Below are 12,854 nucleotides of genomic sequence, written 5' to 3' on the forward strand. Positions count from 1 at the left end.
GCCACCAAACACGACATCCGGAGGCTGCAACGAATCGTTCGATCAGCTGAGAAGGATGTTGGCTGCAACCTTCCCCCCATTGGCGAACTGTACACTGCAAGGGCCAGGAAGCGAGCGGGCAAGATCATCTCTGACCCCTCACCCTGGTCACAAACTCTTTGAATCACTTCCCCCTGGAAGGTGACTCCAGACTGTCAAAGCAGCCACAGCCAGACATAAAAACAGCTTTGTTCCCGCGAGTAGTAGCTCTACTCAATAACCAAAAGTCTATAGTCTCTTTTTGCTCTGGTTTATTTCACTTACATGTTTAAACTGTAATGTTGTATTCTTAATGTTTTAATGTTTTATGCTTTATTCTTAATTGTTTACTGTATGTTTGCGTTGTTACTTGCGAGCGGAGCACCAAGGCACATTTCTTGTATGTGTACATACTTGGCCAATAAACGTATTCATTCATTCATGATGGGTCTTTGTCCCAAACATTATGGAGGGCACTGTATTTACCATGGTAGGAACTCTTCAAGATGTTATCACAGCTATGCCTCAGAGGAAGCCAAGATATCCGTATAATCTACAATAAGCTCAACTGTGGCAAGGGTTGTATTCACCTCAATGGGACCTGGGGTGGATTCAATGTAGGTTGGGATAGCAGATCAGAAAAGCACGCAGGCAACACCCATCTCTGTTGCACTTTAGTCACCGACACAACAGTTTCTTTTGCAAAATAAGCACACAAGTTAAGTATGTCTGCATTAAATAAATATAAATTTTATTAAAAAGACCCACATCTCAGCATTATCGGGAATGATATAATAAACAGCTTTCAAATAACTTTCCGCTTTTAGTACATTACTTACAGTATTTATAACCAGCCTCGTTTACCTTTTTTTCAACATACCCAATTTATCAGTAAAGAGCAAAGCTAAAGTAAAATACAGAATAGAATGAAATGCACACCAAAACTGACTTTCAGTGTCAAATTCAACTAAGTATCTTACACTTGAGTATACATTAACCTCTAGCTTGAGAAGTGAACAATATATACCGCTGTGCATCAATCAAACTGAAATTAAATTCAAGTAATGTCAACACCACTCTGAAGCTTCTTCAAGTATGGCTAGCATCAACCAATAACCTATACGTGCACTTTACTTCCAACAGACATGTTGCTACTGAAGCTGGGCCCTGTACAACAAGTGGCACAAATTCATTCGTTCATGTGAGACACTAAATTCGACCCCCTCCCCCACCAGGAAAATAGCAAATCTCAATTCTTTATTTTCTTCCCTTTTATCAGCTCAGTGCATACATCATTCAAATCCTTAAAGAAAAGAGAACTATTACGTACTTTCTTGCTTAGAATTAAAAACAAAACCATCGGTTCACAAACGCTCAATTTAAAAGCATCAAGTACATGTATCCCACTATTCACGTAAAATCCAAATAGGGATTAAACAAAATGAAGGTATCCCTGAAAAATAAAACAAAGGGTGGTATTAAAACACAGGTGATGTATTGGCAAAAGGAGAAAATAGCTCGAGTTTCAAGTTATCAAGTATCAAAATGAAAAAAAAAGAATTTATGTCATAAAGACTTTTAAATTAAACAATGATGGTGTACAAACACTACTGACTACTGAAACATCATTTTCCTATTGCCCAGTACAAGAGCTGAGGTATATGACAAGTATAAACATCTCCAACCCTCTTTACACTTCCTAAACTCACATTTTAACTGTAGCAGATTGAGTAGCACCATTCTGAAAAAAGCTTAAAAGAAAGTATTAGGAAAATATTACAGTACTAAAATAGTAAAAGCATTAAGTAAAAAAAAGAAATTTCTGTTTACAAATTAATTTACTGTACACAGTTTTGATTTTTTTGTTTTTTTTGTATTTTCATATTTACAAATTTATGATTTTAACATTACCACAGCAAGCCAGCTGCCTGATTTCACCATTTGATACAACTAACCCTGTTTTATTCTTCCCTGGTATGTTATCAGTTCTGTCCCCTAATTACTCTGCTTATTTTGTGACTGTAAAAAGGTTACATTTCTATTCAAACATCAGCATCTCACTGCAAATCAAATCTATTGAGTGAATATATATTTCATTTATAAATGTTTTAATTGGTCTAGGTTAACCATAGTATTTTTGTCTAAAACATGCTGTGGGATAAGTGTTAATATGAAAGCCTAGATCTAAAAAAATGCACAATCACTGTAATGATTGAGTATGAACTGTTATATTTTAACATAACAAATATAGCTGCACATTGTATGTGTGAGCACCAGTATCAGTGTTTGTATGTGGCATTCTCTTAAGGTTTCCCATTATGTCCAGTAAATCCCACACTGTAAGGTAATCAATGACATTTAAAGGGTATACACGTAGCCTATCATCTATGGCTAGGATAATATAAAGTACTTTGACAGTCTTTTATTTTACAGTAAATCTCTTAGTGCCTCAGTACTCTATTACCCTTCAATATGCCAATGCCTAAAATATTCAAAGTGCTTTTTGAATACCAACGACTTACAAAATATTCCATGAAATTCATTTTGAGGATCACTAATGAATCAGAATTCATTGACCCTCCAAAGTACTTTGCTACATTTTAAATGTAGGCTTTTCTTTCACACAGCTGGAACTTTAAGTTAAAAGGCCTCTGCACTATGAGAGGACGTCTCAGCATCAATTAATCAATTGAAAAATGTTAATAATTATCAAACCATTTAAATGGCATTTGAAATTTACATAAAGATGTTAAAAATCCTCCAAATATAGCACCATAATGGTCAAACATAGCACCATGATTTTTAAACTTTTCAGTTTTTTTTCCTGACTATTCAATTAAAATCAATTTCAGCTGTTTGAATTGACTGTTATCTGCAATCAACATATGGCGAAAGGCAAACAAACTGCTATCAGTTTGATAGTCATTCTATGCAGTGAAAACTACGTGTTGGAAATGTGTAGCTTTTGAATGTTGCCCCAACACTCAGCACCAGAGCACTGGGTTCTGATCCAGCCCCATTTCCTAGGATTAGGCTCATCAATGACATAAGAGGTCACTTGTGTCTAGCATAAATACTTAGCTTAAATTAATTTACAGAAAGGCCTTGTATGTATCCATATCCCAGAATAATGTTCTGTTACAACACTTTTTTGCATAGGACACTTTTCAGCTTGGTCCTTATTGTGAGCACTCTTTAAAATTTGAATTGAGATACAGGGTAAGTATTTTGTAGCCTGTCTCCATTTGCTGGTGTTTTATTCTTTTTGCCAGTGCTGAATCAAACACTGTTTCTTCCCCATTGGGTATAGCACAGCTGTCTTGCCAAATGCTAGACAGCAAATGAGGTAACCCAGGTAAGCATGAAGCTATATCCAACGATTATAAGGCCCTGTAACCCGTGTGAAGGCATATGGGAATGCTGTAGTTACTGAGGTTGTTGTGAAAGTCATAGTCCTTTGTGCAAGAGTCCTCATAAAACGTATCTGTGGTGGTTCTACAGGTTCGTGTGATTCTGGAGGCTCTTGTTTTGCTTTTTTGCTGTAAGATTTGGTAGGCACGTAATCCAAACCAAGTCTCTCTGCTTCTTCTTCTCGTTCTCTGGCTTTATCAGCCATCTTGGCCTCCCAGAGTGCTAGTCCATGTTTTGGCTCATTCATACTTTTGTGTTGGTAAAATACAAGAGATATCCTTGTTGGGTGATTTCTGTTAGGACTTTTCAATGGGGTTGTTGCGTGTAGTTCACGTTTCGCACACTCAATGAGAATAGATCCATGGCATGGTGCCACTGCGACTCCTCCAATATCTTTATCCGTGAAGTTATGTTCACTGTCTGACCAAACCTCCTGGGGCTCTTCTGGAGCAGGTGGATCATTTTGTGAAAGCACATGAGCACTATTTTCTGGAACTTTGTAATTGACAGTTTCTGGTACATCTGCTTGCAAAGTTTTAGCCACATCATAATTATTTGATGGTGGACCTTTTGCTTCAAGCAAATCAAGTTCATTTTCTTTATTTTCAATTTGGAAAGAACCGGCAAGATCATTGAGTCGGTATGAGCTTGTGTGTGAAGAGTATTGGCTGCCATGAGCCAATGCAGGATGATCCGAGGTCTCTTGACTCACATTGGGCACTGATTTAGAAGTAGGTTCAGTGAGTTGGGTCTCAGTTTGAGGAGAAGAATCAAAATGCGGGTAATCTCTCACTTGTTGGATGTTCGCTATTCTGTTGTCAATCTGGCAACTGTTGTAGCCATTAACTGGCGCACCATAATCAGGATAATTACAAAATCTGCTCATACACATCTGATCATTGCCAAACCTGTAGGAATTTGAAAACTGCTGGTAGAGAGTCTGGATTGGTGGCAGGGTAAGTTTGTTCACTGGGACTTGATAACGGTACATGTCCATATGATGTGCAAGTGAGGGATAATAAGACCCCATATAATGATGAAAGTTGTCAACAGATGTGCTTCCATTACACTGGTAACCTGCGTAAGTGCTTGCTTGGGCAGACTGGTAGATATTGGGCACAGTATGTTGTTGAATAGATGGCGGAATAGCATGACCTGCAATAAAAATAAAACAGGAAAAATTTAGAAACCAGGCAAAAATAAAATACCGCAGATGTTGAAAATCTGAAATAGAAACCGACAAGGCTGGAAATGCTCAGCAAGTCGGGCAGCATCTGAGTTGAGAGAAACAAGACAATGTATCAACAGAACTGGAAAAAATTAGAAATAGAACAGATTTTAAACAAGAGGAAAGGGTGGAAGGTCGGGTTGGTGAACAAAACAGCACCGATGGGCCAAATGATTGACCTTGTCTGATCCACATTCGTTCCTTGTCGGGAAGAGGAATACGACTAATTCAGTCAGGAAAAGAACAGTTTTAAGGTGTTTGTCCATTTTACATCACACCTGTGTTTCCATTCTTTTGATCTCATAATCTAACCACAAACTGACAGCGGACTTAAACCCAGCCCCTCCTGACATGGTGATAAATGTATTTCTTCTCTCAATGCTTTCCGCATCTAACTAGAACATAGACAAAAACACAGAATTGTTTCCTTCCAACCTAGTCAGGATGAAAAATAAAAATGTCATTTAATTTGTTCTGTAACAATAATCTCAGAATTTATAACATCACCAGAATACTGCTAAAGATGAAGTTAGAGTCATACAGCACGGCAACAGGTCCTTCAGCCCAACTTGCCCATTATAACCAAGATGCCTGTCTGAAGAAGGGTCTCGACCCAAAACGTCACCCATTTCTTCTATCCAGAGATGCTGCCTGTCCCGCTGAGTTACTCCAGCATTTTGTGTCTATCTACCCCATTTGGACTCATCCCATTTGCCTGCGTTTGGCCCATATCCTTCTAAAAATTTCCTATTCATGTACCTGTTCAAATGTCTATTCCTCTCATGATCTTATACACCTCTATAAGAAGAACTCCACTGGTCACAAACCTCCAGCTAAAATAACACCCTTCAGTCACGACCCTCTGTCTTCTATGGGTAAGTCAGGTCTGAATACTAACCACCAAGTCATTTTGGATACCATGCATCTTAATCTTCTGGATCAGCTTACCATGAGGGACTTTATTATATGCCTTACTAAAATCCATGAAGCCAACATCCACTGCCCTCATCATTCATCTTTGTCACCTCCGCAATAATCTCAACAAGTTAGTAAACCAATCATGCTTTGGATAAAGACAGACTGACTGACCCTAATTATTCCATTAGAACATAGAAACATAGAAAATAGGTGCAGGAGGAGGCCATTTGGCCCTTTGAGCCAGCACTGCCATTCATTGTGATCATGGCTGATCATCTACAATCAGTAACCTGTGCCTGCCTTCTCCCCATATCCCTTGATTCCACTAACCCCTAGAGGTCTATCCAACTCTCTTTTAAATTCATCCAGTGAATTGGCCTTCACAGCCTTCTGTGGCAGAGAATTCCACAAATTCACAACTCTCTGGGAGAAAAAGTTTCTTCTCACCTCAATTTTAAATGGCCTCCCCTTTATTCTTAGACTGTGTCCCCTGGTTCTGGACTCCTCCAACTGGGAACATATTTCCTGCATCTAGCTTGTCCAGTCCTTTTATAATTTTATACTTCTCTATAAGATCCTCTTTCATCCTTCTAAACTCCAGTGAATACAAGCCCAGTCTTTCCAATCTTTCCTCATATGACAGTCCCTCCATCCCAGGGATTAACCTCGTGAACCTATGCTGCACTGCCTCAATAGCAAGGACGTCCTTCCTCAAATTAGATGACCAAAACTGCACACAATACTTCCAGATGTGGTCTCACCAGGGTCCTATACAACTGCAGAAGGACTTCTTTGCTCCTGTACTCAAATCCTCTCGTTATGAAGGCCAACATGCCATTAGCTTTCTTCACTGCCTGCTGTACCTGCACGCTTACTTTCAGTGATTGGTGTACAAGGACATCAAGGTCTCGTTGCACTTCCCCTTTACCTAATCTGACACCATTGAGATAATAATCTGCTTCCTTATTTTTGCCGCCAAAGTGGATAACCTCACATTTATCGACATTATACTGCATCTACCATGCATCTGCCCACTCACTCAACCTGTCCAAGTCATCCTGCAACCTCCTAACATCCTCTTAGCAGTTCACACTGCCACCCAGCTTTGTGTCATCCGCAAACTTGCTAATGTTACTTCTAATTCCATCATTCAATCATTAATATATATGGTAAATAGTTGCGGCCTCAGCACTGAGCCTTGCGGCACTCCACTCTCCACTGCCTGCCATTCTGAAATGGACCCATTTATTCCTACTCTTTGCTTCCTGCCTGCCAGCCAATTCTCTATCCATGTCAATACCCTATCCCCAATACCATGTGCTCTAATTTTGCTCACCAACCTCCCGTGTGGGACCTTATCAAAGGCATTCTGAAAGTCTAGATACAGTACATCCACTGGTTCTCCTTCATCCATTTTACTTGTCACATCCTCAAAAAATTCCAGAAGATTAGTCAAGCAGAATTTCCCCTTCATAAATCCATGCTGACTTGGACCAATCCTTTTACCGCTATCCAAATGCGCCGTTATTACCTCTTTAATAATTGACTCCAGCATCTTCCCCACCATCGATGTCAGGCTATCTGGTCTGTAATTCCCTGTTTTCTCGCTCGCTCGTTTCTTGAAAAGTGGGATAACATTAGCTACCCTCCAATCCACAGGAACTGATCCTGAATCTATTGAACATTGGAAAATGATCACCAATGTATCCATGATATCTTGAGCCACCTCCTTGAGTACCCTGGGATGCAGACCATCAGGCCCTGGGGATTTATCAGCCTTCAGTCCCATCAGTCTACCCAATACTATTTCTCGCCTAATACAAATTTCTTTCAGTTCCTCTGTCTCTCTTGATCCTCTTTCTATTAGGAGGAGTCTGGGAGATTGTTTGTGTCTTCCTTAGTGAAGACAGATCCAAAGTACCTGTTCAACTCTTCTGCCATTTCCTTATTACTCATAATAATTTCACCCGTTTCTGCCTTAAAGGGACCCACATTTGTCTTTGCTAATCTTTTTCTCTTAACATAATTCATAGAAAAGTACAGCACAAGAACATGCCCTTCAGTGCACAACCTCTGTGCCAAATTAATCTCATCTGCCTGCACATGATCTGTATCCCTACATTCCCTAAATATCCATGTGCCCATCTTAAAGTCTATTAAATACCACTATTTTACCTGCCTCCACCATCAACCCTAGCAGAGTGTTCCAAGCATCCAGAACTCTGTGTAAAAAAACATGCCCCACACATCTCGTTTAAAATTTGCACCTTTTACCTTTGACATTTCCACCCTTGCTACTTCGTTATACTTTCTCATAATTTTATATATTTCTATCAGGTCTCCTCTCAACTGGCACCATTTATCTAATACCTAATTCAGACATCATGCTGGTAAACCTCTTCTGCACCCTCTCCAAAGCCTCCACATCCTTCCTGTAATTGGATGACCAGAATTCCACATAATGCTCCAAATTCAGCCTATCCAAATTCTTATAGATCTGTGTAGGAAGGAACTGTAGATGCTGTTTAAACCAAAGATAGACACAAAATGCTGGTGTAACTCAGCAGGATCGGCATCATCTCTGGAGAGAAGGAATAGGTGACGTTTCGGGTTGAGGCCCTTCTTCAGACCCGAGTCTTCAGTCTTAAGAAGGGTCTCGACCCAAAACATCACCCATTTCCTTCTCTCTAGGGATGCTGCCTGTCCCGCTGAGTTACTCCAGCATTTTGTATCTATCTTATAGAACTGTATTCTCTTCCAAATGTGAGTAAATCGTAACCTGAAGAATCATCTTCAACAGGTTTCTTACTACTGATGTGAGGTTCACCAGTCTACAATATCCTGGAGGATCTCCTCTTAAATAAAGGAACAACGTTGGCTGCTCTCCACTCGCCCGGGACTAGAATGGATACAAAGAACTTCATCAAGGCCCCTACAATCTCCTCTCTTGCCTCTTTCAATAACTTGGAATAGATATATAATGTCTTGGGAATTGATGCACCTGAATGCTTATCGTGGCCTATTGAGTTTCTCCAACATTTGCCTTTTGCTCAGGTTTCCAATATCTGAAGTCTCTTGTATCCCTATATCTGTATTCGACCGTTCCTATCCAGATAGTCCATGAGTGTCATGATTCCACACAGGAAGAATGAAAATAAGATTATTTAGTCCCCTTTGTGGAAATATGGATTGACCAGCTGTAGATGGACATTTATTACTGCACAAAAGTCTTTGATTTTGTGAATGAAGAAGGACTGCGGATCATTCTTCTCAAACGTGGCTACCTACAGAAATTTATTTCCAGCTCACATCAGCAAGGCAATCTGCGACCTTAACCAACTAATCATTCTCTGTCTAGACTGGTAGCAAGCAAGGCTGCATCATTGCCCTAACACTTCTTTCCTCTATCTTCCTAACCTCAACTTGATTCTAGTTTATTTCTAAATTGTCCTAGTTTTGATTAAGATCATAAACCTGAAGCTGTTTCTACCCCCACAGACATTGTCTGTTGATATTTTGAGCCTTTCCTAGTTTTGTTCTAAGGAAGCATCTAGCTGTCACATGGGGGAAATGGGCAATTGATGTTTCAAATACAATTTGGGCAAAGTTGAAGAGATTGGGTAAAAGCTCAGGATTTGGTTTTACCTAAATTACTTGGCAGCTGCTGTTTGGAAGCTGCATTCACCAAGCTGGCCTGAGTTGATCTTGCAGTCGTTGAATGTCCCTTCTCGGCCTTTGCAGTGCTGTTTTCATGATTCATGACCCGCCCTGCCTTTCTGGATTCCTTCTTCTGCCGCCCAGACTTGGCTGGATGAGCCAACATCCTCACCACATGGCGGAAAGAGGACAGCACCTGAATACCACCTTCCTTGATCTTTTGCTCCTGACCTTCCGCGCTTCCAAATTCATCAGTTGAAGAAATCTTGTACAAAGGCAGCACGTGGAGCTGTTCATCATCTGGAATTTGGCCAATAACCCGATTGTCCTCTTTGGTAAGTGTGCAAACCTAGGTGCACCAATGATAAAAATAATTAATTAAATGTATATTCTGCAAAACAATTGTTGAACTTAAATGAGGTTAGGCTCAGATACAAATAATATCTGAGACTTGCATGGAAAAGTAAGAGGCTGCCTTACTTACAAATTCTACCCCCACTTGATGATGTGTTATAGACAATGGACAATAGGTGCAGGAGGAGGCCATTCGGCCCTTCGAGCCAGCACCGCCATTCAATGTGATCATGGCTGATCATTCTCAATCAGTACCCCTTTCCTGCCTTCTCCCCATACCCCCTGAGTCCGCTATCCTTAAGAGTTCTATCTAGCTCTCTCTTGAATGCATTCAGAGAATTGGCCTCCACTGCCTTCTGAGGCAGAGAATTCCACAGATTCACAACTCTCTGACTGAAAAAGTTTTTCCTCGTCTCCGTTCTAAATGGCCTACCCCTTATTCTTAAACTGTGGCCCCTGGTTCTACCAACATGGCGAACTCCCCCAACATTGGGAACATGTTTCCTGCCTCTAACGTGTCCAACCCCTTAATCATCTTATACGTTTCGATAAGATCCCCTCTCACCCTTCTAAATTCCAGTGTATACAAGCCTAGTGTTCTAAGTTCTATGAAAGATTTTGAAAGATATAGGCAAAATGCAGGTAAATGGAAGTAGCTTAAATTGGTATCTTGATTGGCATGGACGAATTGGGCCAAAGGACATGTTTCTGTGCTGTATGACTATGACTTTAACACCAGGCAGAGGTTATGCAACAAGAGTCTTTGATGGTTTAACTTTTTTTTACACAATGTAGATCCAAACTAATTTACACATTTTAAACAAAGTTTAAACACAGTGAGAGAGATCTGCTCAATAATGTCAATGTAGTATCAAATGAGTAGCAGTGGGCTGGTGGAAGGTTCAGCGTTTGCCATCTTCCGAACAACATCAGTCAGGCAGCTGAAAACTTCCCTGGAATAAAGACTAATTTTCAATGTAATTTGTTTACATCCTCCTACACTGCTGTCCCTTTGACAAAACATCCAGACATGCATTACATCAATAACAACTCGGCTTTATCAAACACTCTTAAATATAGCAAAATAATTCACTGGACTCAAACAGAGAAAATCTGACAGTGAGCCACATCAGGAAATTTCTGAAGAATCAAAGAGTCAGGTATTAATGAGCATCTTAGAGACGGAAAGAGGGGTAAAGGAGCTTAGGGAGGGAATTTCAGAGTTCGAGACACAGGCTATCAATGGTGGAGCAAATGGAGATCGAAGGAGCAGAATTATCCTGGAGTGGGGCAGGGCTGGATACTGGTTGAATGGGAGCCTGTGACAGTTATTGAGCACAAAGGGATTTGGTGAATGGGAATTGATGTGAATCGGAACTCAGGCAGATGACGTTTTCTTGAGTTCACAGTAAGTAGGGTAAGGATGGCTAGCAAGGAGAGTGCCAGTTTAATGGGCAGGATTAATGGGAGGAGGGGTAGAATTGAGCAACACTATGGAAGTAACAACTGGCCAACTTTAAAAATGGAGTGGATATGTGGTCCGTTAATTATCCTCAAGTTGCCTGCGGATTGGTTCGGTATCATACAGATGATAGGTACTGGGACAAATGCTGTGGCTAAGGAATTACCTTAGTGTTGGGGACCAATGACAATGGATCTGGGCTACCCCAACATTTAGTTGGTTAAACTTTCTGCCAATACACTGTAATTAGGTCGTTGGGTGCAAGCTGTGGAGGCAGGTGTGTGAAGAGGCACAGGTGTGTGGAGCAGCGCAGGTGTGTGGAGCAGTGATTATATGCGGAGCACAGCATGTGTGCAGAATGCTCCAGGTGTGTCGAGCGCTGTAGGTGTTCAGAATGGTACAGGTGTGTGGAGTGGTGTGGGTGTGTGAGTTGTTGCATGTGTTCAGTGTAATGGCCTCTGTGATGGCTCGATTGTAATCATGAATTGTCTTTCTGCTGACTGGTTAGCATGCAACAAAAGCTTTTCACTGTACCTCAATAAACACCTGGACTTGTTGGGATGTGGGAGGAAATCACAGCACAGTCTCCACAGTCTGAAGGGGATCAAGCAAACTAGACACAGACAGCACCAGAGGTCAGGATTGAACCCGAGTCACTGCAGCTGCGAGGCTATGGGTTTACCAGTGGCTCCACTGACTTCAAACAGGAGTCTGTGTCAGTGCTGGTGTCATCAGTGCAGGTGGGTATGTTGGTATCAGTGCAGGTGAAGGGGTTGCTGTTGGCATCAATGTTGTTTGGTGCAGATGGTGTCATACTGGTATTTAACATGGTACAGAGTTTGAGATGGTGCTGGTGTTTGAATTTCCTGTTGTGGGCATTGAGTGGTCAGGCTGGGGCAAGTCTGGATGTGCATGCAATTGTGGGCAACTGGGTGCCGTGCAGACATTCAAATAGTGTGAAGATGATTGATTTGGTGATTCATCACTCTTGACAATAAATATGCAGCTGATTATTTTCCATTAAAATTCAGGTTACACAAAGCTGAGTTAAATGCATCAAATTTCATTATCAGCCAATGAGTTGCTTATGAATTTTGCAGAAAGTCTATTATTGGAAGAACAAGGAGGTTGTACTTACCACAGTGCTACCATTCTGCATGTTGTGCAAGTCTCTGTGAGAATGAGCACAGAAATCAACACAAGCCGTCACTCCTGAGAAGGGATGTCCCTCTGCTTTGCCAAGCCGACAATCTGGTGCTCTCTGTTCAAATTCAACCTGAAAAGGAAATATCAATCTTTATTCATTGGCAATTGAATGCTATTATACAGAGTGCATCCCTCCCATCATAGTCCTCTTCTCTGCCATTCTCTACAGCCCTTTAGGCTGTTCAATCACACATCTTGCACCGGCAGTCTGTCGCACAAGAAGTGATGCGGAAGATTAAGATTTTCATTATAGACTGGAAGTGAATATTTTCTGATTTCAGAAAAAAGGACAAATTTGTTTTCATCAGCCTGACCACAGCTTCCTATAAAGGCACCGCTTTGAAATCACTGGACTTATGCCAATGGGAACACGACTGCAATTACACTGCAGATCCTTTCATCAGACTGCAAATGAGGTGGTTAACAGAATCACTGAAGTTCCTGCATCTTGGCTCAGCAAGTACCTACTATACATAACCCTTCTGGTGTTTATAAGTGCAAACCACACATTCTGTTGGAAACACTGTGCGAAGGAGATGGCCATTAGGTACGGCTCCAACACTAACAGCAGATGAAATTATTAATCACTCGGTATTGTGA

At 40.9% G+C, this 12,854-nt stretch overlaps 1 protein-coding gene across 1 annotated transcript in view; it reads right to left on the minus strand.

Moving 5' to 3' along the window:
• Positions 1-787: 787 nt before the first annotated feature.
• The window catches only part of LOC144591928 (methylcytosine dioxygenase TET2-like), a 112,814-nt gene continuing 100,747 nt past the window's right edge, over positions 788-12,854 (minus strand). The window contains exons 9-11 of the mRNA XM_078395955.1: positions 12,187-12,324; positions 9,221-9,581; positions 788-4,584 (exon numbers count right to left, since the gene is read on the minus strand). Coding sequence (XP_078252081.1) covers positions 3,386-4,584; positions 9,221-9,581; positions 12,187-12,324 — 1,698 coding nt within the window. The 3' untranslated portion in view covers positions 788-3,385. The remainder of the gene's footprint in view (positions 4,585-9,220; positions 9,582-12,186; positions 12,325-12,854) is intronic.

Source organism: Rhinoraja longicauda, chromosome 3 (assembly GCF_053455715.1).
Source record: "Rhinoraja longicauda isolate Sanriku21f chromosome 3, sRhiLon1.1, whole genome shotgun sequence".
In the NCBI taxonomy this organism is placed as follows: Eukaryota; Metazoa; Chordata; class Chondrichthyes; order Rajiformes; family Arhynchobatidae; genus Rhinoraja; species Rhinoraja longicauda.